The sequence below is a fragment of the Muntiacus reevesi genome, chromosome 1 (genome assembly GCF_963930625.1).
Source record: "Muntiacus reevesi chromosome 1, mMunRee1.1, whole genome shotgun sequence".
In the NCBI taxonomy this organism is placed as follows: Eukaryota; Metazoa; Chordata; class Mammalia; order Artiodactyla; family Cervidae; genus Muntiacus; species Muntiacus reevesi.
The window spans coordinates 92,621,657-92,649,109 of NC_089249.1; the positions used below are offsets into that span (position 1 = coordinate 92,621,657).

Sequence of the window (27,453 nt, forward strand, 5' to 3'; positions counted from 1 at the left end):
CCCATTCTTAGAGAATTATTATTAGCCAACATGTCTGACAGTTTCATGGAAACTCTAACTCACAGAGCTTGCCTTTGACCTGATTCAGAGTTTGCCTACTGCAAACAGTTTTTTCTCCAGGACATGTGTTGAAAACAATCAGGGGCAATTACTTAACATCTCAGTTGCCTGAATTGGAAAAACAATTGGGGCAAACAAAAAGCTGACCAAGCACTTCAAAACAAAAGCTGGGGATCGAGATGTTCAACAGTGGGCTTTGAAAAGCCCTGCCATATTCCCAGGATACTAGAAGGTCATGCACATGAGCATACTGTGTCCATGCTTAGGAAAGGCCTGAGAAGGCCTAAATCTCCCTCCTCTGACTGACCTTGAAACTCTATACAAGCAGGAATTGAAGACTAAGGCAGAACTGTAAGCTGCCTGCTGGATAATTGAAAGCATGCCCCAACATATACATAATACCTTTTGGTGAAGCCTGAGAGATATACTAACTGATTCAAGGCATTTTAAGAAAATTTTTGTTCAACCATTGACTGATCACTGAGCTAAGCAAGATTTCAATAGTAACATATGACAAAAAAATACGAACTTCACAGAATTTATTTAGGAAATTCATTAAACAAACAAAGGGCAATAGTAGTAGTGTCAACATGAATAACAAACAGCAATAACAACTAGCCATGGGGAGGAAGGGAATCTGGAATCAGAGTGCCACCCTTGCCACATTGTATTATTTTAAATGTCCAGTTTGCAACAATAACAAAAACAAACAAACAAAAAAAACCCAAAATGTGAGATACTCAAAGAAACAGAAAAGTATGGTCTGTAGACAGAAAAGTCATTAAATAGAAACTATCCCCAAGGAAGCCTAGACATTTGGACTTACTAGACAAGGGCTTTAAATTAGCTATTAAAAAGTTTTTTAAAGAATTAAAACCATGTCTAAAGAACTAAAAGAAATGATGAGAACAAAATCTCATCAAATAGACAGTAGTTATTTAAAAATGAAAAAGTCAAATAGAAATTCTGGAGCTGAAAAGTATAGTAACTGAGTGAAAAAATTTGTAAGAGGGACTCAACAGCAACTTCAGCTGGCAGAAGAATCAGTAAATTGAATATTGTGCAGTTATCAAATCTAAGGGGAAAGAAAATAGATGAAAAATGAATAGAACCTCAGAGACAAAGACAAAGAGAGAATCTTGAAAGCAACAAGAGAGAAGCAACTCATTACAAACCAAGCCTCAATTAGACTCAGTTCAGTTCATTCGCTTTGGCTCTGTCTATTCATTCTTTCTGGTGTTATTCCTCCACTGATCTCCAGTGGCATACTGGGCACCTACTGACCTGAGGAGTTCATCTTTCTGTGTCCCATCTTTTTGCCTTTTCATACTGTTCATGGGGTTCTCAAGACAAGAATACTGAAGTGGTTTGCCATTCTCTTTTCCAGTGGACCACATTTTGTCAGAACTCTCCACCATGACCCATCTGCCTTGGGTGGCCCCACACGGCATGGCTTAGTTTCATTGAGTTAGACAAGGCTGTGGTTCATGTGATCAGATTGGCTAGTTTTCTGTGATTGTGGTTTCAGTCTGTCTGCCCTCTGATGCCCTCTCTCAGCGCCTATCGTCTTATTTGGGTTTCTCTTACTTTAGACGTGGGGTATCTCTTTATGACTGCTCCAGCAAAGCGCAGCTGCTGCTCCTTACCTTGGACATGGGATACCTCCTCTTGGCCACCGCTCCTGACCTTGGACATGGGGTATCTCCTCTCAATAAGATTAACAGCTAATTTTTCTTTAGTGGGCATAGTAGCAAGAAGACAATGGGAGTAAATATTCAAAGTGCTGAAAGAAAAAGACTGTCAACCAAAAATTCTATATCCAGCAAAGCTATCTTTCAAAATGAAGGGGAGATTAGGACATTCCCAGATAAGAAGTGAGAGAATTTCTTGCCAGCAAGCTTGCTCTACAAGAAATACCAAAGAGTGTGTCCTTCATATTGAATTGAAAGGACACTACACAATAACTTGCATCCACATGGAAAAAAATTAAGTGCACCAGTAATGGCAACTTCATTGGTTAATATACAGTAAGACAGTATAAATATATTTTTTCTTTTTAAACTCTTTTTTTTGGTCTTCAACCCAATTTTAAAACAATAATTATACAACTTTTGATAGGTTTATATAAAGATGTCATTTGTAAGACAATAGTGTGAAAGGGGAGACTGTACAGAGGCAAAATTTTTGTACATGATTACAATTAAATTGGTTATTAAGCCATGCTAGATTGTTTTAAGATGTTCATTGTAATCCACAGGACAACCACTAAGAAAATAACCAAAAGCAGAATAAAAGAAACAAGGTAATTAAAGAGGCACAGTAAAAATATATACCTCACATAAAGGAGGCAGTGATGGAGGACTAGAAACACAAAAAAGACGTAAGACAGAGAAAACAAATAGTAAAGCAGCAGACTGAGTCCTACCTTATCATTAATTAAATGTAAATAGATTAAACACTACAGTCAAAAACCAGTGATTGAAAGATTGGATCAAACCTTATGCTATCTACAAGAGACACATTATAGACTCAAAGGCAGACTGAATTAGATTATACAGATTGGGTTGGGGGGGGGGGCGAAAGCCATGTAAACAGTAACCAAAGAGACCTAGACATAAATAAGGACATTTTATGATGGTAAAAGGTTAATCCACTATGAAGATATAACAATTATAAACATGTTGTTGTTGTTGTTAGTCACTCAGTCGTGTCTGACTCTTTGTGGCCCCATGGACTGTAGCCTGGCAGGTTCCTCTGTCCATGGGATTCTCCAGGCAAGAATGCTGGAGTGGGTTGCCATTTCCTTCTCCAAATTATAAATATAGGTGTATACCTAACCACAGAGCCCTAAAATACATAAAGCAAAAACTGACAGAATTAGAGAGAGAAACAGACAATTCAGTAACAATAGTTGAAGATTTCAACGGAACGTCAATAAAATAACTAGGCAGAAAATCAACTAGGAAATAGAAGACTTGGAACAACCAAGTACATACTGAGTATAAACCAAATAAATCTAACAAACATCCATAGAATATTTTATCTAACAAGAGCAGAATACACATTCTTCTCAAGCAACATGCGGAACATTTTCCATGATAGACCACCCATTAGGCCATAAAACATGTCTCAGTACATTTGAAAGGACTGAGTATGTTTTCTGATTGTAATGAAATAAAATCAGAAATGAATAACAAAAGAAAATTTGTGAAATGAACAAATATTTGGAAATTGACAACACATTCCTAAATAACCAGTGGTTCAAGGAATGAATTCTAAATAAAATTAGGAAACACATTGAGATGAATGAAAACAAATACAAAATACCAAAGGTTCTGGAATACAGCTAAAACCATGCTTAGCAGGAAATCAATAGCTGTATACATCTATATTTAAAAAGAAAGAAAATCTCAAATTAATAACTGAAACTTTTACCATAAGAAATGCTGGGGGGAAAGGGCAAATTAGATGGAAGCAAACAGGGAAAGAAATAATAAAGATTAGAACAGAAATAAACTAGAAAGTACAAAAACAAAAAGTCAATAAAATCAAGTTTGATTATTTGATAAAAATCAATAAAATTGACAGATTTTTAGCCAGACTAACCAAGAAAAGAGAGAAAAGACTCAAATTACTGAAGTCGGAAATGCAAGAGGATACAGTATGTATAGTGAGGAATTAACCTTACGAAAAACGAGGTTTGGTCTTTGCCCTTGGCTACTGGAACATGATCTCTAGTGTAGTTGCTCAGTCGTGTCCGACTCTTTGCGACCCTGTGGACTCTAGCCCACCAGGCTCCTGTGTCCATGGGATTCTCCAAGCGAGAATACTGGAGTGGGTTGCCATTTCCTTCTCCAGGGGATCTTCCCGACCCAGGGATCAAACCTGGGTCTCCCGCATCACAGGCAGATGCTTTACCCTCTGCCTTTTCAAAGGGTAAAGGGTACCCTTTGACCTTTTCAAAGTCACAGCCCTTTGAAAAGTCCTGTCTGATAAGAGTGTCTTTGCTGGGCCTTTTAGCCATATTGTCTTTTTTCCAATCTCCAAAAGAGATGGAGGCTTGAGGCTTAATAGTTAACCCACCCTCTGGTAAGGACTGGAGACTACCAGTCAGCAGTCATGTGGGCAGTGTGTGATCAAGTCCCATTAAATTCTAGACACTAAAAGCTTAGCTGAGCTTCCCTGGTTGGTAATACTCTGTATTGCCACACAGTGTGACTGGGAGAAGGTGATGCTTCCATGACTTCATGGAAAGAGGGTGATCAAAACCTCCACACTTGAACCTCTCCCAAACTCTACTCTGTACATCTCTGCCTGTGGCTAATTTCCACCGGTGTCCTTTCCCCTGTAATAAATCAGGGGTATAATAACTTTCAGTGAATTCTGTGAGTCCTGTAGAATTGCCAAACCTGATTTTGAAACCACCTCCCCCCACACATCCCCACCTCCAATGCCTAAACTTCCAGTTGGTGTTAGAAGTGAGGTCAATTTTGTGAGGCCTGTTCCCTCTAATAGTACTCTTGTTGAAACTCTTCATGGTATTGTTGTTGTTTAGCCTGTAAGTCATGTCTGACTCTCTTGCAACCTCATGGACTGTAGCCTGCCAGGCTCCTCTCCCCATGGGTTTTCCCAGACAAGAATGCTGAAGTGGGTGGCCATTTCCTTCTTCAGGGGATCTTCCTGACCCAAGGATGGAACCCGTGTCTCCTGCATCAGCAGGTCGATTCTTTACCACTGAGCAACTCTTCATATATCACTACTAATCTTACAGAGATAAAAACGGGATTATAAAGGGATACTATGAACAATTGCAGACCAACAAATTAGATAACCCAAATGAAATGAATGCATTTATAGAAAGACAAACTGTTAAATGACTCAAGTTAGATAGAGACAATCTGTATATACCTATAGAAAGTAAAAAGATTGACATAATCATAAAAAAACCCCACAACTACCCACAAGGAAAACCTGAAGCCTAGATGGCTTCACTGGTGAATTTTATGAAACATTTAAAGAACAAACACAACTCTTACAAATTGTTTCAAAGAACAGAACACCTCCCAACTTGTTCTTTGAAGCCAGAATTACCCTGAAACCAAAATCAGACATCACAAGAGGAGAAAACCATATCCCTTGTAAATATGGACATAAAAATTTTCAACAAAATATGAGCAAACAGAATCCAACAACATTTAAAATGGGTTATATATCATGATGAACTGTGACTTATCTCAGGAGTGCAGGAATTCATAAGTGGGTCAAAATTTAAAAGAATCAGTCAAATCACACTGTATTAATAGAATAAAGGTACCAAACCACAAGGTCATCTTAATAGATACATAACAAAGCATTTGCCACAATCCGATGTCCTTCTGATGCTGAAGCTCCAATACTTTGGCCACCTGTGGGAACAGCTGACTCATTGGAAAAGACCCTGATGCTGGGAAAGATTGAAGGCAGGAGGAGACGGGGATGACAGAGGATGAGATGGTTGGATGGCATCACCCACTTGATGGACATGAGTTTGAGCAAGCTCCAGGAGCTGGTGATGGACAGGGAAGCCTGGGGTGCTGCAGTCCATCGGGTTGCAAAGGGTCGGACACGACTGAGCGACTGAACTGAATTGAACATCCTTCTTGATAAAAATACTCAACAACTAGGAATAGAAGGAAATTTCCCAAACTTAATAAAGGGCATCTACAAAACCCCACAGCTAACAGCATACTTAATGGTAAAATACTGAAAGCTTTCTTTCTAAGGTCGGCAATAAGATGAGGATGTTTACTTTCACCACATGTACTGGAGGGTTTATCCAAGGAATTAGGCAATGAAAGAAATATGTAAAACCATCACAGATTACATGCTTTTGTAAATAGAAAATCCTGAGAAATCCACAGATACTTAGGTAAGCCTATTAGAACTAATAAATGAGTTTGGCGAATTTGCAGGCTGCAAAATTAACATCAAAAAATCAATTTCTAGACATTAGCAATGAAAAATCCAAAAGTGAAATTCAGAAAACAATTTGATTTACAAGGTCATAAAAAATATTTAGCAATAAAATTGCTAATGGGTACAGGGTTTCTTTCGAGGGTGATAAAAATGCTTGATATTAGTGATGATAGTTGATAGTTTTGTAAATATACTGAAAACCACTGAAATATAAAGTTTAAAGTTTAGGATATGTGAATTGTATCTCAGTAAACCTATTATTTAAATAAATAAGTTGTGTCTTTATACACCAGCAACTAACAGAAAATGATTTTTTATAACTACTGTCTATAAGAGTAATAAAAACACCTTGGAATAAATCTAACAAAAGTTTGCAAACTCTAGGAATTTTATAATTTTATAAAGGTTTTAGAAACTTTACTTCTATAAAAGTTTTATTTAAAAAACTTAGTCTTTTAGCTTCTCAAGCAGAACTCTTTCTGAGTTTTTTTTAATCACTACAGCATCACTTTCTAAATTATATTTGAAGTGTTTAGTTAGAATGTGAGCTATTTAAAAGTTAATTTCTATGGATAGGAAGGTAGGATTTGTATTAAAAAGGAATAGTAAAATGTGATATTGTTATTGTTAACCATTTTATATCATTTATAGCATATTGTCATTGTACAGTGTCAGTACTGTACTAGCTCTCTCCAGGTAATGTTAGGGTGGCCAGAAATGTGTATGATAGCATATCGTTGTTGTTAATTTTGACATAAAATAGAATCCAGTTTAAGTAAATCCAAGGAGAACTTAATTTCTCTAGACTGGTAAATCTGCTCTCAACTTCTCCCACCTGCTGGTAATTCATAATCATATTATACTTCTTTTTCTAGCTATGCTTTTCATTAATGCTGGGGCTTAAAAAAAGGTGAAATCTTTGGTTTAAAACTACTAGTCTCTAATATCAGGGTTCATTTTGCAGATTTAAATTGTATTGGGCAGCTATCATTTAGTAATCTTTCTAGTCACATAAAACAACAAAAAACTTAAGTCTGAGTATCTGGATGGAAAATAAACTTTACTGAGATAACTTTCCATTAAATGAGAATCTAGTGTTTGACCTTTTATTTAGAAAATTGCTATATGCCTTTATTTATTTATTTCATAAATGTAAGGGATTTTCTGGAAGTGCTTTGCTGTTTATCTGCTTGTTCTGTACTATTTTGATTTCATACCCTTTAGATATCTGGATTTGAACTGGATTTTAGAATTCATCTTTACTTACAATGCCACCATCAAATGGAGGTCCAGCTGGATACACCCCACCAGATGGAGGCTGGGGGTGGGCAGTAGTCGTTGGAGCTTTCATTTCCATTGGTTTCTCTTGTGCATTTGGCAAATCTATTAGTGTATTTTACAAAGACATTGGGGAAGTATTTAAATCCAGCTCCAGCGAAGTGTCGTGGTTATCTTCCATCGCGTTTGCTGTCATGTATGCTGGGGGTAAGTACCCATGAAGGCTTGCTCTTTTAACTTTCAGTGGGTAGACAGCAATTCTGTATTAAGTACTTTTTGCTCTTGATATCTTTATCAGTAAAAATAACTGAAATGTTAGTTATTGGAGTTATGTGATTAGAATCATATTTTTCATTCTAATAATGAAAGCTACATAGCAACCATGTGCTCTGTTGGGTCAGTATAATATAAAACAGTGTCATTATAAAGGATAGCTTTCTTTAAAAATACTGTTTTGTGTTGGCTGCTGGGTATAGACAGGTAATTGGTATTTGTACTTTAATCATATATCCTGTAAGCTTGCTAAACTCTTATTTCCAGTAGTTTATTGGTAGATTTCTTTTTCAAAAATTTTAGGTAGACAAACAAATCTTCTGCAAATACTGATAGTTTGGTTTCTTCCTTTTCTTACACCTTTTTTCCTTCTGTCTTTCTGCGCTGGCTTGGACCTCCAGTATAATGTTGAAGAAAAGTGGTGATGGTAGGCATTCTTATTTTGTAGGCCTGTTTTGGTTTTGTTATTGTTTTCTATGAGAAACAATATTTTAGGTAGTTTGTAGTAAATATGCCCTTAAGTCAGAAGTATGATCAGACTAGTTCATATATCTCATCAGTCATGTATGTTTAAATTCCATCTAAAATTTTAAAACAAGAACTTCCCTGGTGGTCGAGTGGCTGACTCCATGCTCCCAGTGCAGGGGGCCCAGGTTCAAACCTGGTCAGGGAACTAGACCCCACATGCCACAACTTAAAGAGTTCATATGCTGCAACTAAGACCCAGAGCAACCAAATAAATAAATTAAAATATTTTTTAAAAAATCTAAAATAAGTAAACTACATATATGTGGATAATATCCTAGATAATGAAGGATCCTATAAGCACTTATAATCAGGGTACTTGCAGCCTCTTCTGCCTTAGAAGAGTTAGCTTATGGTCTTTCATACTTCAGTTAAAATCCATCTAACATGTCCTAGGTATATAGAAGATGCATAATCAATACTATATTTTTTTCCATTAGACAAACCTGTGACTCTGAAATAAAGATAGAAAGCAATATTCTTTAGCACTGTCTTCTATCTGTTTATTTTCTGGGATAGCATCCTGTCATGTCAGTAATGGCATGAGCAGGTGTGGATGGGAGGGCTGGGCTTCCGCTCTATATTATTACTAATCTGTTTGTTCTCTCATAGGTCCTATTAGCAGTATCCTGGTGAATAAATATGGCAGTCGCCCCGTCATGATTTTTGGTGGCTGCTTGTCAGGCTGCGGCTTGATTGCAGCTTCCTTCTGTAGCACTGTGACGGAACTTTACATTTGTATCGGAGTTATTGTAGGTGAGTTGTACTAATGCCTTTCCAAGCAATAATTTCTTTGTGGACTATTTATAGCATCCATTTGCCAACTCTTTTGAAAAATGAAAGTTCTTTGTTAGAAAATTACTAGGTCACTATGTTTTAGAGCTGTTGATACATTAATTTAATAGTATTAGAAAAGCAAGTCTTTAAAGAAAGTTCAGATTAAGTGTAAAAGTAATCACACTTAATGAGTGATTATTTTTTATTGAATGAATACAGTGAAAAAAAATTCTTTTTCTTTCTTTTCTTTTTTTTTAATAAAGAAGATTGCAGTGATAGGTAAAAAGTTGTTGAAAGGGAGGTCATTAACTGTTCCCACTCATTCCCCCTTCTGCCTAAGAAGACACTGGCTCAAATTGGAGAAAGAGAGAATGTCAGATACATAGAAAGAGTTTTCTGATAGAAAAGTCAGATACATTTTCAAAGGATAAAGAGCACACATGGGAAAACCCCCTTTCTAATAGCTAAATTAAGGAAACAGAACTGCTGAATATAAAGACTGTCAAACACCCAGAGCTCTACAGTTCAGAGGAAACTACCATGAATATTTTGATGACATGGGGGGTGAGGGATAAACTGGGAGATGAGGATTGACATATGCACACTTCTTTTTTTTTTTTTTTTTTTAATAGTTGGAGGCTAATTACTTCACAACATTTCAGTGGGTTTTGTCATACATATGCACACTTCTATATGTAAAGAAGATAATTTATAATAATCTGCTGTACAGCACAGGGAACTCTACTCAATACTCTGTTCTGGCATATATGGGAAAGAATCTTAAAAAAAACAAGAGTAGATGTATGTACATGTATAACTGATTCAGTTTGTTATACACCTGGAACTAACTGTAAATCAACTATACACCAATAAGATTTATTTAAAAAACATTTTGATGCCCTACCCACCGATTTTTCTATAGTTTTTCTATATGCTTTTTCTACAGTTTTCTATCTTTCTAAAAACAAAACAAAAATTTTTGTTTTAAAAAAAATTCTTCTATACAAAAAGGGATGAGATTTAGAACAAAAAGGGATGAGATTAAGTGAAGTAAGTCTCAAACAAATATCATGATAACACTTACATGTGGAATCTAATTTTAAAAAATTATACAAATGAGCTTATTTACGGAAGCAGACTTATAGATATTGAAAAAACTTATGGTGACTAAAGGAGAAATGTTGAGGGGTAGGGGAAAAATCAGGAGCTTGGGATGAACATACACACACTACTGTATTTAAGAAAGATAATGAACAAGGACAGTACTACAAAGAATTCTACTCAATACTCTGTGCTAACCTGTAAGAGAAGAAAATCTTGAATGAATATATGTATATGTAAAACTGAATCACTTTGCTATACACCTGAAACTGACAAAAATCAGCTCTACTCCAGTAAAGTTAACATTTTTTTTAAAAAGGGATATTGTTGTTCAGTCACTAAGTCGTGTCCAACTTTTTGTGACCCCATGGACTGCAGCTCACCAGGCTTCCCTGTCCTTCACTATCTACTGGAGTTTGTGCAAACTCATGTCCGTTAAGTCAGTGATGCCATCCAACCATCTCATCCTCTGTTGCCCCTTTCTCCTCCTGTCCTCCATGTTTCCCAGCATCAGGGTCTTTTCCAATGAGTTGGCTCTTTGCATCAGGTGGCCGAAGTATCAGAGCATTGGTTTCAGCATCAGTCCTTCAATATTCAGGATTGATTTCCTTTAGGATTGACTGGTTTGATATCCTTGCCATCCAGTTCTTCGGCACTCAGCTTTCTTTATGGTCCAGTTCTCACATCCATACATGACTACTGGGAAAACCATAGCCCTGACTATATGGACCTTTGTCAGCAAAGTGATGTCTCTGCTTTTTGATATGCCGTCTAGGTTTGTCATAGCTTTCCTTCCAAGAAGCAAGTATCTTTTAATTTCATGGCTGCAGTCACTGTTCCACAGTCATTTTGGAGCCCAAGAAAATAAAATCTGTCACAGTTTCCACTTTTCCCCCTTGTATTTGCTGCAAAGTGATGGGACCAGATGCCATGATCTTAGTTTTTTGAATGTTGGGTTATAAGCCAGCTTTTTCACTCTGGCTGAGGTGAAAGATGAGGTGAAAGACCCTCGTCTAGAGGCTCTTAAGTTTCCCTTTGCTTTCTGCCATTAGAGTGGCATCTTCTGCATATCTGAGATTGTTGATATTTCTCCCAGCAATCTTGATTCCATCTTTTGAGTCATCCAGCCCAGGAGTTCACATGATGTAAGTTCTGCATATAAGTTAAATAAGCAGGGTGACAATGTATAGCCTTGACATATTCCTTTCCCAATTTTGAACCAGTCTGTTGTTCCACGTCAGTTCTAACTGTTGCATCTTGACATGCATACAGGTTTCTCAGGAGGCAGGTAAGGTGGTCTTGTATTCCCATCTCTTTAAGAATATTCCAGTTTGTTATGATCTACACAGTCAAAGACTTTTAGCTTAGTCAATGAAGCAGAATTCCCTTTTTACTGGAATTCCCTTGCTTTCTCTAATATCCAATAAATGTTGGCAATTTGATCTCTGGTTCCTTTGCCTTTTCTAAACCCAGCTTGTACATCTGGAAGTTCTCAGTTCATGTACTGCTGAAGCCTAACTTGAAGGATTTTGAGTATTATTTTGCTAGCATGTGAAATGAGTGCCACTATACAGTAATTTGAACATTTTTTGGCATTGCCCTTTTTTGGTATTGGAATGAAAACTGACCAGATTATGTGAAATGTTTATAACAAGTTTTTTTTACTTAATAATACATCATGTACATATTAATAGTTTCCCCATTTCAGTAAATATACTTTAGCAGCTATTATTTTTTCACTGGATAGATGTACTATAATTTATTTCACTTTAATTGAAGGACATTTAGATTGTTTATATTTTCACTCTTAATAAAGTGTATGATAGTGCCTCTGTATGCATCTTTGAAAATGATAGTTTTCTTCGGATAAATTTGTAGAAGTGTAATTGCTGGGGGAAGAATATGTTTTTGATACGATTGGTCAAGTACTCTTTTAGAAAGGTTTAAATAATTTACAGCCCCACCTGCAGGACCTGAGATAATGCTAATAATAGGTACTATTTTTTTTTGTTTGGTACTATCTTTTTAGATCTATACTTTTACTACATTAAATTTTTAAACATTTAAATATTTTAATTCATCTGGGATATTTGAATAACACAAAGAAGGAATAGAACTTTATTTGTTCCTACATGGTTATTCAACCTGTTCATTATTTCATGTCATTAATTCACTCAGCAAATATTCATTGAGTCCCTAACTATATGCCAGGCACTGGTCCAAGCTCTGTGGGGAGACCCAATATGACAAGCAAGATTCCTGCTCTTTAGTGGAGGGAATCAGACGATAAACAGGCCAACAAATAAATGAATAAATAAAAATTCAGGTAGCAATAAGTGCTTTGCAAAGACTTAAAACAGAATTTGATAGAGAAGGATCGAAAGATCCCTAAAGGGAAGGCTTCTGAGATCATGATTTTCAGTTGAGTTTTGAATGATAGCCAGGAGAAGTCTTTGTGGAAACCTAGAGTAATAGTTAAACTTTGCACAAATAAGAACAGACTGAAATGAGGGCAGGGAGGTAGGTGTGAGCCAAGTCATAGGACCTCTTAATCCAGAGTGAAAAGTTATGGACAGGCAGTCATTATAGAGATGGAAATGGACAAGCATCCTAACCTGGTTTACCTAGTAGGAAAGCAAGATTGGAAGACCACTTAAAAGGTTATCAGCATAGTTACTGTCCCAACCCCATTAGCTGAAAAATCCATTTTTTCCCTATTAATTTAAATGTACCTTTTGGTTCTATTTCTGGACTTTCTGCCCACTTTTAGAAATCAGTTTTTCAATTTGAGTAAGTGTTCTGTTCTATTACTGTAGCTGTACAATATGTTTATTTATTTGTTAGGGTAGGCCCACCAATCATGTATCCTTTTCCAATAGTTCTAATGCATTTGTAATTATGAAATTAGACAAAGAATCTCTATTGTTCTTTTTGTTGCTGAAGTGAAAAGAATTGTTTTTAATAATATACATTTTTTAGGGACTTCCCTGGTGATGCAGTGGTTAAGATTCCACACTTCCACTGTAGGGGGCATGGGTTCAATCCCTGTTCAGGGCACTAAGATCCTGCAAGCCATATGGCACGCCACACACACACACACACGTGTGTGTGTGTGTGTGTATATAAATCTAGTATTTGCTGCAAAAGAGATTTTGTGTCTGTATTTATTTGATAATAGTCCACTTCATGACTTACGAGTTACAATAGCCTCTCATGATTTTGACCTCTTTCCATGTCAGTTCTTTCCCTAGTTAATTATTTCCAAATATGTTTCTGATAGTATGTGATTCTTTTTTCCTCCCCTCTCCCCAGGTCTTGGGCTTGCCTTCAACTTGAATCCAGCTTTGACCATGATTGCCAAGTATTTCTACAAGAAGCGACCGTTAGCAAATGGACTAGCCATGGCAGGCAGCCCTGTGTTCCTCTTTGCCATGGCCCCTCTTAACCAGGCTCTTTTTGCTCTCTTTGGCTGGAGAGGAAGCTTCCTAATTCTGGGGGGCCTCCTACTAAACTGCTGTGTGGCTGGAGCCCTGATGAGACCAATAGGGCCCAAGCCAACCACTGCAGAGAAAGAGAAGTCTAAAGAATTCCTTCAGGAAGCTGGAAAATGTGATGCAAACAAGGGGGCAGGTAATCCAAAGACAGGAGTTAATGGCGGACACTCCCCAAAGGAGAAACAATTACTTTCTCAAACAGTTAACAAACTTTTGGACCTATCCCTGTTCAAGCACAGAGGCTTCCTGCTGTACCTCTTTGGGAATGTGATCATGTCTTTTGCGCTGGCTGCACCTTTAGTCTTTATTGTCAATTACGCCAAGAGTCAACATCACTCTGGTGAGAAGGCTGCTTTCCTTCTTTCCATTCAGGCTTTTGTTGACATGGTATCCAGACCTTGTATGGGATTTGTAGCCAACACAAAGTGGGTAAGACCACGAATTCAGTACTTTTTGGCTGCTTCCATTATCGCGAACGGAGTATGTCATATGCTAGTTCCTTTATCTTCCAGCTACATAGGGTTCTGTGTCTACTCGGGATTCCTTGGATTTGCTTTTGGGTGGTTTGGTGCCGTACTGTTTGAAACACTGATGGACCTTGTGGGAGCCGAGAGATTCTCCAGTGCTGTGGGATTGGTGACCATTGTGGAGTGCTGTCCTATGCTCCTGGGGCCACCAGTTCTAGGTACAGTATGTCTCCCAGTTTCTATGGTCCTATTAACATAAAACAGGCAGAGAAGATTGGGAAGGTGATGGAAAGCAGAATCCTAATCGTTTCTGTATTCTGTCATATAGTGCAAGACTATGATGTCAGACTATTATTGTTCCCACTTTAAAGAAATAGAGGCTTTTGAAAGTGAAATAACTTGCCCAGGATCACACAGCTAAGAAGTGACTCTAAAACCTGAGGTATTATCCTCTCAGTCAGTGCTAAACAGTTTACATTTTTAAAGTATCATTAATACAAAATACAACAATAATTTGGACCTCTGGATGTGATGCATGTTTTTGACATTATGCACTCTAAAGTTAGGAAGGACACATAGTGAAAAACCCACTACTGACCTGTCAAAACTTTTCCACCTTCTGTCCTCCATAAGATCTTACAGAAAAACCCAAATGAACTCTTTTGGCCAACCCAGTATATCCAAGGAGATTCTAAATCCTATTCGGTTTTGTTTCCTAAATCTCTTTCTAATCTTCTAATTTTTTTCTCCATCACTACTGCTCTTATCCTAATCTCCAATCTTCTATCAGTAGCCTTCTAACTTTACCCACATCCATTCTAGCTGTTCTCCAGTCTCTTAGAACACTCCAATTGCTTCCTGCGTTCTTAGGGTGAGGATCAGATTCCCTACTGTGGCTGCTGGTTCCTGCATGGCCCTGCCCGCCTCTTTCTCCAGCCTCATTTCCTACCACTCCATCAGCCCTCTGTGCTTCCCCTCTCACCTGGTGCTTCCTCCTACCACCTGCCTCAGCACTGGCTGTTCTCTGCTCGGATCCTTTTCCCATCTCCTTTCTCCTAGATTAATTCTTATCCTTCTGTAAGTCTTGGTTAAGTTTACACTTTCAAAAAGCCTTCCTGACCCTCCTTGTTAGCCCCAAACCCCTATTTTCTGCTTTCAAACACACCTGTAGCACTTGTCACAGTCTGTGTGGTTATTGGATTAACATTTCTCTTCTCCACTGAACCGTGGATGTTATCTGCTTTGCTCATTCTTAACTCAGGGCTTAGCAGACCCAGGGCTGTATTGATATATAGAAACTAAGTATTGCTGAGTGAGTATTGCCCTGCATTGGAAAACCATATGAAATCATATTTGAATTGGTTATTACAGCCTGTATATGTGTCGAGTTTTCCAAAGTTTATTTCTTAATACTAATTTGATGAGTTGCTAATAAATTTTACTATAACAAGGATTAAATAAGTTTCTTTACTATCACACCTCATAAAAAACTTGAATAGAAAAGATTATGATGTGTCATTTCCAAATTTACTTGACTGTGCAAATGTTAGGGAGGTAGCCTGAAGCAAAGAAGTTACGGGTGCACACCTCAGGGTCAGACTCCCTCAGTTTAAAGCCAATTTGTTTCACTTAAAGCTTTGTGACCTTGGATGACTTCCTTAAAGTTTCTGTACTTCAGTTTTTATGTTATACAGTGGGAATGATCTTCCTGTTGTGAGGTTAGAATGGTGGAAAGTATTGCTGTTAGTTAATGTTTCAACAGAGGGTGAGTGTTCCCAGGAACACCCTTTGGGAAATGCTGATGTCAGAAAAAGTGCATTGGCCTGGGAGACTGGAATTAGCTCTGTGGCCTTGGGCAAGACTCCTAAACCTCTTTTGAGCAAATTTTTCCATTGGATTACTGAGAGAATTGATTCTAGGTGATCTCCAGGACTTTCTCAATTCAAATTTGCCAAGATTTAATTATTTTCAAGTTGCTAAAGATAAGAGAATGTTATCTTTAGCAGGGACACCCCAAAATCAGTGTTACATCATAAACAAAAGATCTTATAATTTTGAGCATTTTCTTTTTAGACTAATTTGTCATTTGTGGGCTCTTTGAAAGGATCCTTAACCTTTATTTGGGAAAGGGTATAATTGTTTACCCACATAACTTTGTTTTTTGGACATCCTTAGGTCATCTCGGTGACATATATGGAGACTATAAATACACATACTGGACATGTGGCATAATCCTTATTGTCTCTGGCATCTATCTTTTCATCGGCATGGGCATCAATTACCGACTTGAGGCTAAAGAACAGAAGGCAGAAGAGAAACAGAAAAAGGAAAGTAAAGAGATGGAACCAAAAGAAGTTATTAAAGCTGCTCAGTCTCCAGAACTGAATGGCACAGAAGAAGGACCCAAAGAGGAGAAGCTCTGAGGCTGAAATCAGGAATAAACAGAAGCTTTGGACCAAAGATACATGAAAAATGCTACTGAATCATGTTCTACTCTTGGTGCTTACCGTGGACAGTGGACACCTGTGCAGAAGTCAGATCAGGTGTTCACTGATGGAACTTTTATTCCTTCCTCTACACCCATCATAATAAATAAGTCACACTTTTTAGGGGCAAGGGACATCTGCAAAAGATGACAGAGGAAATAGCTTTTATTTGAAGTCATATTTATTAAGGTATATTTATATACTGTTCATACTCCTTTTATAAAAGTGAAGTTTAATGAATTTTGACAAAGTTCTTTTGTCAAATAACTACCATTCCAATGTAGAACATTTCGAACAGCCAAGATAATTCCCTTCTCCTCCTTTGCAGTCAGTCCTCTCTCCTTAACTAAATCACCTGATACCTACTTCCCCTATGCCTGCATGCTCAGTAGTGTCGACTCTTTGGGATCCCATGGACTATGCAGCCCACCAGGCTCCTATGTCCATGGGAGTCTCTGGAATGGGTTGCCATGCCCTCTTCCAGGGGATTTTCCCCACCCAATTCATATCTCTTGCATCTCCTGCATTGACAGGCGATTCTTTACTACTGTGCCACCTGGGAAGCCTGTATGGAACGACATAATATGTAACTGTGGCATGATAGCATATATTTGATGTTTATCCTCAGTTCCTGGTATACAGCTCCTAGAATCCTTGGAACCTTGGGAGTGATGAGAGTATCTTTTGCATGCTAATTAAGTGACTGCTGGCTGGAGGCCCCCTTCCTAACTTCAGGATGGGGGCTAGTCTCTAGGAAGGCCAAGGCATGATTAGAAGGTTGACTCTTTCAGCCGCATCCCCTGACCTCTGGGGAGGGGAGAGGGACTGGAAATTGAGTTCAATTATTAATGTCCAATAAAATAATCGATCACACCTATGTAATGAAACCCCCTAAACTACAGAGAGCTTCTTGGCTGGTGACTATCTTAAGGTACTAGGAGAGTAGCATGCCCAGATAAGGCATGGAAGCTCCCTGCCGCTCCTCCCCTCCATATTTTGCCCTATGATTCTCTTCCATCTGGCTGTTCTGAAATGCATACTTTACAATAAACCACTGAATGTAAGCAAAGTGTTTCCCTGAGTTCAGTGATCCATTCTAGCAAATTATCAACCTTGACAAAGGAGTCATGGGAACTCACGTACAGGTGGTAACCTGGGACTTGAGCATGGAATCTGAAGTGAAGGCAGTCTTGTGAGACTAAGCCTTTAAATCTGTGGAATCTGATGCTAACTCTGGGTACTTTAGGTCAGAATTGAATCGGACTGTAGGACACCCACTTGGTGTCTGGAGAATTGGCAAAGTGGTTGTTGGTGTGGAAATAACGCATACGTTTGGTGTCAGAAGTGTTTGAGTAAAAATAGTTGGGAGTAGCCTTCTGTGTCTGACGTCACAATAGCATAATGTGTTATGATCCATCCTGTTGCATTTTTCAGTAATTCTTTGCCTTTTATTGTTGAGGAGTATTTGTTGTTGTTTTGTTGTTTAGTGGCTAAGTCATGTCTGACTCTTTTGTGACCCCATGGACTGTAGCCCTTCAGACTCCTATATCCATGAGATTTCTCAGGCAAGAATACTGGAGTGGGTTGCCATTTCCTCCTGCAGAGGCTCTTTTTGACCCAGGGATTGAACCCAAGTCTCCTGCACTGGCAGGCAGATTCTCTACCATGGAGCCACCCAGGAGGCCCATTTCTTTGTGCAGATGTACCATACTTTGTATATCCATCCACCAGTTGGACATTTGAGCTGTTTCCACTTTTTAGCTGTTACAAGTTAAGATGCTGTAAATATTTACTTAGGGGCTAGCAGACATATGCTTTCATTGCTCTTGCGTAGATGCCCAGCATTGAAATTGCTGAGTCATGGCAAATGCATGGTTAACTTTGTAAGAAATCATCACACTATTTTCTCAGTGGCTATACCATTTGCTAATCTCACTAATGATGTATGAAAATTCTAGCTATTCTGTATTCTTGTCAGCACTTGGCATTGATCCTTTTAACTTTCCCTTTCTAGTTGGAATGTAGTGGGTGACATTTCCTTGAACATGAATGATATTGACCATTTTTTCATGTGTTGCCCTCCATATACTTTTAGAGACTTTTTTTTTTTGGTCGTGCTGTGTGGCGTGTGGGATCTTAGGTCCCCAACCAGGGGATGAATCCCTGTGCCTTGCTGCGGAAGTGCAGTGCAGAGTCCTAACCACTGGACTGCCAGGGAATTCCAGAGTTTTATTTTTTAAGCTTGACATTTAACAGTCAAAAATATTTAGGTTACTTGAGTTTTTATCTTTCAAATTCTTTAGATGACTTTGCTTGGCATATCTGACAGTGAAATGAATAATGTATTTGAACATCCTTAAATGTGTAGAGTATATTTAAATAGATGGTTATGAAGTCTCATAGCATGAAAAGATCCTTCTGTTATAAGCATGATACAATGTTAAGTGAAAAATGCAGAACACAAACTAGATAAGCATATATAATATACTCTTGGGGGGGGTGGGAAGGGAAGGGGAAAACATAAAATTCCAACCATACTTGTGTTGGAATGGTGACTTTTACCCTATATCTGTTTTTCTTAATGGGAATGTGATTGTTATCTTTTCATCAGTGACAGGAAAAAGAGATTTGAAATAGAAGAGTTGTGACAAAAGGAAATTATCTCCTAAGGGAATAAAGTTAATGACTATTATAAGCCATTGTTTATCATGAAGAGTTGCATTCCGGTGAAAGGGAGGTGAGTGTGACTTGGAAGTCACGAGCACAGACCACAAGGACTTCCCTGGTGGTCCAGTGGCTAAGACTCTGCGCTCCCAGTGCAGGGGACCTGGGTTCAATCCCTTGCCAGGAGCTAGATCCTACATGCCACAGCTAAGAGTTTGTATGCTTCACCTAAAGATCTTGCATGCTGTAACGAAAGATCCTACATGCTGATCCCTCGTGCCACAACTAAGACCTGCCTCAGCCAAATAAATAGCAATTTTAAAAACAAAAAAACGTTACAAAGAGCACAGAGCACAAATGGCCTCAAGGCATGGTTCTCCTGGTCCTGGACAAAGCTGTGGGGTGTAGAGTCCACAGGCCACCTGTGCCAACCATCACTGCCTCCTTCCTGGAGACAGCATTCCTGTGATTCCCCCTCTAGTCACCATTCAGCTACAAATGACTGTTTAACTCAGGAAACCAGAGCTGTCAGTGCTCACCCACATCACAGCATTATTGAACATTATCTTAATGAGATCAGCATCAGAGAAAAATATGATGATGTCATAAAAAGACAGGATGCTATGGGCCAAAGGAGGAAGTCGACCTTTCCACACATCCATTCAACAGATACTATTGACATTTACCCTATCTGAGTTGTCAGTTCTAAATAAGGTTTTAGGTATTGAAAATTCATTAGGGAGTGAAACTCAGCAGTCTGTGTTCTATGGATCTTACTTTCTGGTAGGGGAAGGCAAACAGTGAACAGTAAGTTGAAAGGGAGACAGCAATTTTCAGAATAGAGCAGTGGGTAAAAGATCATTTATTCATTTATCTAAGCAGCGTGTTTTGAGCATGATCTAAGTACATATTTGGGGTTCCCTAGTATTTCAACTGGTAAAGAATTTGCCTGTACTGCAGGAGATTCCTGGGTCAGGAGGATCCCCCGGAGAAGGGATAGGCTACCCGCTCCAGTATTCTTGGGTTTCCCTGGTGGCTCAGCTGATAAAGAATCTGCCTGCAATGCAAGAGACCTGGGTTTGATCCCTGGACTTGGAAGATCCTCTGGAAGAGAGCATGGCAACCCACTTCAGCATCCCTGCCTGAATCCCCATGGACCCCATGTTCCTGGTGGGCTGCAGTCCATGGGGTCACAAAGAGTCGGATACAACTGAGGACTAAATACAGCACAGCATGGGTACCTATTTGCTGGATAGAGGGGATAACGAAACAAAATCCAGTTCCTGGCAGCCCCAGCTTCTAGTCTAGTGGGGAAGATGGCACAGTAAGTGCTGTGATGAGATAGCATATGAAAAAGCAGCTAACTTCCCTTTGGGAGGGCCTAGGAAGCCTAAGAGTATATCAACTCTTGAATCTTATAACAGAAGCATAATATAATTGTTGTGAGGATTAAAGTGCCCAGCATATAGTTTTAGTCATTTTAGTAATGGAATTGGAATCTACTCACACCCTGCAGTGCAGGGAGGGAAGTGTATGTTTTATCATTAACCAGAACAATAATGGAAGAGAACTGCTGGTAACACACGTTCACAGTCTATGAAGCCCTTCTACATGCGGTTTATTATCCAACTCCCACAAAACCCCAGGGAGGTAGCTAGAAGTAAAACAATACATGCAGTATCCTGGGTTAGGTCCTGGAACCAAAAAAAAAAAAAAAAGTTAGTGGAAAAATTGGTCTGTAGTTTAGTTAATAGAACTGTCCAATGTTAACTTCCTAGTTATGACCAATGTTCCATGATTGTGAAAGAAATTAACATCAGAGGAAGGAAAACATGTATAACTAAATCACTTTGCTCTATACCTGAAACTAACAGAACATTGTGAATCAACTATACTCCGATATAAAATAAAACTTTTTTAAAAAAATTAAAAAAAATCTGAGAGCTAGGTGAAGAGTATAGGAACTCAATGTGCCAACTTTTCTATGAATTTTAAATTTCAGTGAAAAGTGAAGGGAAAAAAGTACACAACACAACCCTTCATCCTAGCAGGTCATCTGCCCTCAGAAGCACATGGCAGCTCAGTGGGTGTGAAAGCTCGACTCAGCTAGTAGCTGAGTCTGAAGGTTCAGACTCAAGAGTGGATGGAAACTCTGGAAAAAACACTAGAATGGAAGAAGGGAGTCCTTGGTAATCTTGGAGGGTAAATAGTGGCCAAAGAAATCATTCAGGTCCTGCACCAAAAAGAGCAAGATGATTCCTGGTCTCCGGTGTATTCATAATCTGATCTACGGTCTCTATTCTTGGCACCGGAATTCATAACATGGTTTCTTCATTTGCAGACTTTCTTTCCTACCATGCTCTACCATTTTAAGAAATAAAAGAACTTGCATTACTGAGCTCCTGCTGGCTGGGTCATAGGAAGAGGTGACCAGTAGTCATTAGGAAGCCAGAAGGAGAAGTGGGCTGGGAGTAAGTCTCTTGCTATGCTGACAGTCTACAAATGTGTAATCAAGAGATGTTTACCCTGGGGTGTTTTTCTCTTGTTGCTGTTTCACTCTCTTTGCCTTACCACCCCACTTATAAAAAAGGAAGAAACACACCCAATACTTCTGAGTACTTTTCACGTTTGAGGCTGGAGGAGGATTTTAAGAAAATGTTATGTGTTTCTTTATTCATCTTATACGTAATATCTGAAGCCCAACCACATGCCCAACACTGTATAGAGCCTTGGGAATACACAACAGTGACTAACACAAGAAATGTTTCCTCAGAGAGTTTTATAGTCTAGAAAGTAAAACAGACATTAAACAGAGTACATAATCTGTGATTAAATTTAAGGGCAGAACCAGAAACACTATGTTTCTTCTTATCACCCGATGGTTGTATTTGATCTATTATGATGTCACTTTGTGAAACACCTGGATTTTTTTTAAGTAAATTCTAATACATTCCAGTCTATCAAAACAGTTTTTCCTAAAGCAGCATTTAAAAATCCTGATTGCCCATGAACAAAACAAAAAGGCAACCTATGAAATGAGAGAAAATATTTCCAAACAATGCAACCAACAAAGGCTTAACTTCTAAAATATACAAACAGCTTATACAACTCAGTAACAAAAACCAAACAACCTAATCAAAAAATAGGCAAAAGACCTGATAAACATTTCTCCAAAGAAGATCTACAGATGGCCAACAGGCACAGGAAAACATGTTTAACATCACTGATCATCAGGGAAATGCAAATCGAAACTGCAAGGAGGTATCACCTCACACCTCTCAGAATAGCCATCATCAAAAAGGCTACAAATAAGTGCTGGAGAGGGTGTGGAGAAAAGGGAACCCTACTGCATTGTTGGCGGGAATGTAAGTTGGTGTGCTGAAACCATTTACCACAGATTGGAACTTGAACCCATGTGCCGGGACTCGAACCCAGCCCAGAGGGACCCAAACCCGCATGACTGGGACTCAAACCCAGCCAAAGGGACCCAAACCCGCATGGCTGGGACTCGAACCCAGCCAAAACCCTGGCTGGGACTTGACCCAGGTGGCTGGGACTCAAACTGAGCCAAAACCCTGCTTAAGACTTGAACCCACATGGCTGGGACTCAAACCCAGACAAAACCCATGGTACCTGGTTTCAGGACCTAATGAAACTCAGGTTCTTGACGTCTCATCACAGAAAAAGCTCAGTGAGAAACAAAGTGATAGTTAAGAAGTGGATTTTTTAAGATACAGAGAGAAGCACATTACACAGACAGAGCCGGGCCATCGCAGAGGGCGAGTGCAGCCCTGAAATTTGGCCTGGTGAGTTTTTATAGGCTGGGTAACTTCACATGCTAATGAGTGGGAGGATTATTCCAACTATTTTGGGGAAGGGGCAGAGATTTCCAGGATTTGGGCCACCTTGTTCTTTTAGCAGTGCCTGGGAACTGTTACGGCACCTCTGGGTGTGTCATTTCACTTGCTGATTGAGGATCAAGGTCTAGTCTTGTCTGCCAGCTTGGTCCCATTTGATTCTAATCGGTTTATGTTGTGTCCTTGGTCTATGTCAATCTTTCAAAAGATGTGCTCTGCCCTGTTCCCTCCTGTTAAACTGCCACTATTGACAACAGTATGGAGGTTCCTTAAAAATCTAAAAATAGAGCTGCCATATTATCCAGCAATCTCATTCCTGGATATATATCTGGAAAGGATGAAAACTGTTAATTTGAAAAGATGCATGTAACCACAATGTTCACAGAAGCACTGTTTACAATAGCCAAGACATGGAAGCAGCCTAGGGGTCTAACAGCAGATAAATGGAGAAAGAAAATGTAGCATATGCACACACACACACACACACACACAGTATAATATTACTCAGTCATAAAAAAATAAAGAAATAGTGACATTTGCAGTAATATAGATGGACCTAGAGATTATCATACTAAGTGAAGTCCAAGAGAGAAGGATAATACATTATATCACTTATATGTGAAATTTAAAATAATGTCTGAAAAACTGTGGATGGAGGTTCATGACATTGTACAGGAGGCAGTGATCAAGACCATCCCCAAGAAAAAGAAATGCAAAAAGGCAAAATGGTTGTCTGAGGAGACCTTACAAATAGCTGGGAAAAGAAGAGAAGTGAAAGGCAAAGGAGAAAGGGAAAGATATACCCATTTGAATGCAGAGTTCCAAAGACTAGCAAGGAGAGATAAGAAAGCCTTCCTCAGTGATCAGTGCAAAGAAATAGAGGAAAACAATAGAATGGGAAAGCCTAGATAGCTCTTCAAGAAAATTAGAGATACCAAGGGAACACTTCATGCAAAGATGGGCACAATAAAGGACAGAAACCGTGTGGACCTAACAGAAGCAAGAGATATTAAGAAGGGGTGGCAAGAATACACAGAAGAACTATACAAAAAAGATCTTCACAACCCAGATAATCATGATGGTGTGATCACTCACCTAGAGCCAGACATCCTGGAATGTGAAGTCAAGTGGGCCTTAGGAAACATCACTATGAACAAAACTAGTGGAGATAATGGAATTCCCGTTGAGCTATTTCAAATCCTGAAAGATGATGCTGTGAAAGGGCTGCACTCAATATACCAGCAAATTTGGAAAACTCAGCAGTGGCCACAGGACTGGAAAAGGTCAGTTTTCATTCCAATCCCTAAGAAAGGCAATGCCAAAGAATGTTCAAACTACCGCACAATTGCACTCATCTCACAGGCTAGCAAAGTACTGCTCAAAATTCTCCAAGCTAAGCTTCAACAGTACGTGAACTGTGAACTTCCAGATGTTCAAGCTGGATTGAGAAAAGGCAGAGGAACCAGAGATCAAATTGCCAACATCCAGTGGATCATTGAAAAAGCAAGAGAGAAAAAAATTTAAAAAAATTTAAAAAGAAAAAAAAAAGAAAAAGCAAGAGTTCCAGAAAAACATCTACTTCTGCTTTATTGACTATGCCAAAGCCTTTGACTGTGTGGATCACAACAAACTGTGGAAAATTCTGAAAGAGATGGGAATACCAGACCACCTGACCTGCCTCCTGAGAAACCCCTATGCAGATCAAGAAGGAACAGTTAGAATTGGATGTGGAACAACAGACTGGGTTCCAAATCGGAAAAGGAGTATGTCAAGGTTGTATATAATCACCCTGCTTATTTAACTTATATGTAGAGTACATCATGAGAAATGCTAGACTGGATGAAGCACAAACTGGAACCAAGATTGGCGGGAGAAATATCAATAACCTCAGACATGCAGATGACACCACCCTTATGGCAGAAAGAAGAACTAAAGAGCCCCTTGATGAAAGTGAAAGGAGACTGAAAAAATTGACCTAAAACTCAACATTCAGAAAACTAAGATCATGGCATCTGGTCCCATCACTTCACAGCAAATAGATGAGGAAACAATGGAAACAGTAACAGACTTTATTTTAGGGGGCTCCAAAATCACTGCAGATGGTAACTGCAGCCATGAAATTAAAAGATGTTTTGCTCCTTGGAAGAAAAGCTATAACCAACCTATACAACATATTAAAAAGCAGAGACATTACTTTTCCAACAAAGGTTCCTCTAGTCAAAGCTATGGTTTTTGCAGTAGTCATGTATGGATGTGAGAGATGGACCATAAAGAACGCTGAGCGCCAAAGAACTGATGACTTTGCACTGTGGTGTTGGAGAAGACTCTTGAGAGTCCCTTGGACTGCAAGGAGATTCAACCAGTCAATCCTAAAAGAAATTAGTCCTGAATATTCATTAGAAGGACTGATGCTGAAGCTGAAACTCCAATACTTTGGCCACCTGATGCGAAGAACTGACTCACTGGAAAAGACCCTGAAGCTGGGAAAGATTGAAGACTGGAGGAGAAGAGGACGACAGAGGATGAGGTAGTTGAATGGCATCACCGACTCGATGGACATGAGTTTGAGTAAACTCCGGGAGTTGGTGACGGACAGGGAGGCCTGGCGTGCTGCAGTACACTGGGTCTCAAAGGGTCAGACCTGACTGAGCGACTGAACTGATTGACTGACCAACACCCACAGGTTGTTCCACTTCAGCGTCTGCCCTGTCCATCCCTTCCTCACCTGTTTTCCCTGCTATAGTCTTGGGTCGGGCCCTTACTCGCCCATCAGGATTCTTGAAATAGTCTAAGGACACCCCCAGCCTGGGGTCACACTCCTCACTTCCAATCCCCCCTCAACACTGCTACCGTCACAGTATAACCATGACAAGGTTAAAATATGCCTGTCGTGTGCATATATAAGGAACATGTGACAAAGACTAATTTAACTCCTTAACGAAGTAACTAGCACAGTAGTAAATCCAGTTCAAAGGAAAGTTCAAGAAGCTACAGTGGATGATAAAAGGTATGCTGGAAAGACTGCAGACTTAGAGATAAAAGAGATAAAACTAACCTTAGCTCTTTCACAAAGTTACATTCCTTGCCAGTGGCTCCATTCCCAGGTCTCCTACTCTGAGGCCTCAGGTGGGCCAGGTCTTCTTCAGGCACTTCAGGTCATCCAGGCCTCCTTGCGGGAGGGGGAGGGGAAGACAAGTTCAAGTCTTCAGGATCCAGGTCTTTCCACAGTTCACCCTTCCCCAACCCGTGTCCATCAAACTGCTGGAGAGTTTTGTTCGGTGCTCCCTCAACAGTGATGATACTGAATTCAAGGTCAGCGAATGACGGGCCACTAAATCAGAGAGACGAGGGGTTGAGGCAAGGAAGATGACTATTTGGAAAGCTGACCAAGAAGATTCTGAGATTAATGTCTCAAAATAACCATCTTGTCAGGGTCTGGAGGCCAGGTTCTCTTATAAAACCAGAGAGAGAAGAGGTGAGGAACTAAAATAAAAAAGCAGAACAGAGAGCGAGAGGCAATGAGGATGCAGAGTAAAAAGAGTCGTGTATTGCAAAACATCTCTGGGATGGCCAGCCTGTGGAAGGAATGTGTTAATCTCTTCTTTCTTGCAGCCTTTCACAGGTGGGCAGGGTCAGATAATCTCTCTGTGAGTTGAATGAAGGCACTTCAACAGTCCGGCAGAGAGGCAGGGTTCTCTGAGGCGGGCCATTATGTGTGATTATAAGAGCAAAGGGAATGAAAATCAAGTCAAAGAAACAGTTTCAACCTGGAGTCGGAACCGACTCTTCCCTGCAACACTGTTATGACCCCACGTCTGTGCTGCTCCACATGAACTTCAGGAAAATGCAATGGCGCAGCCCCTGCTTCCTGGAATTTGACTTCTTGTTTACACCACCACAGCAAGTGATTACAGGCTTACCTCTTCCATTTAGGGCTGTGCTTTATCTGGCTGCCCTTGACACCTGACCTCTTTCTGGCTCCTGGCTCAGCCAGGCTCTGGACAGGGTTGTATATTTACTGGATGAGAGACCATCTGCATGTTTGTGAGACAAAAAGGTGATTTCAGAGAGGCAGCTGTTAGTGGTGGTATGAAGCAAGATCTGAATTTCCTGCCCGGGAAGTGAACCTGGGTAGCCTTGATGAATCCTGTTCACCAGACCAGCAAGGGCTAGAGACTAGAAGCTAATTTTCCTTGGCTCTTGCCCCCAGTGAAACATGCATTTCTCAGTGGAGGCAAGGACTGTAAATGCAAGTACAAAGTTTATTATTAGATATAGAAAGCAACTAGTGGGATAGCACACAGAAAAATCATTAAGATAGAAGCAAGGCAGAGATTCCCAGGTGACACAGTGGTAAAGAATCTGCCTGCCAATGCAGGCGACGCAAGAGACACAGGTTTGATTCCAGGGTTGGAAAGATCCCCCGGAGAAGGAAATGGCCATCCGCTCCCATGTTCTTGCCCGGAAAATTCCATGGACAGAGAAGCCTGGAAGGCTACAGTCCATGGGGTCGCAA

General features: G+C 39.5%; 1 protein-coding gene across 2 annotated transcripts in view; it reads left to right on the plus strand.

Moving 5' to 3' along the window:
- Nucleotides 1-16,446, plus strand: part of LOC136162809 (monocarboxylate transporter 1-like) — a 28,880-nt gene extending 12,434 nt beyond the window's left edge. For both annotated transcript variants that reach the window (XM_065927264.1, XM_065927258.1), the window contains exons 2-5: nt 7,240-7,500; nt 8,704-8,847; nt 13,282-14,148; nt 16,106-16,446. In XM_065927264.1, coding sequence (XP_065783336.1) covers nt 7,284-7,500; nt 8,704-8,847; nt 13,282-14,148; nt 16,106-16,353 — 1,476 coding nt within the window. In that variant the 5' untranslated portion in view covers nt 7,240-7,283 and the 3' untranslated portion in view covers nt 16,354-16,446. The remainder of the gene's footprint in view (nt 1-7,239; nt 7,501-8,703; nt 8,848-13,281; nt 14,149-16,105) is intronic.
- The last annotated feature ends 11,007 nt before the right edge of the window (nt 16,447-27,453 follow it).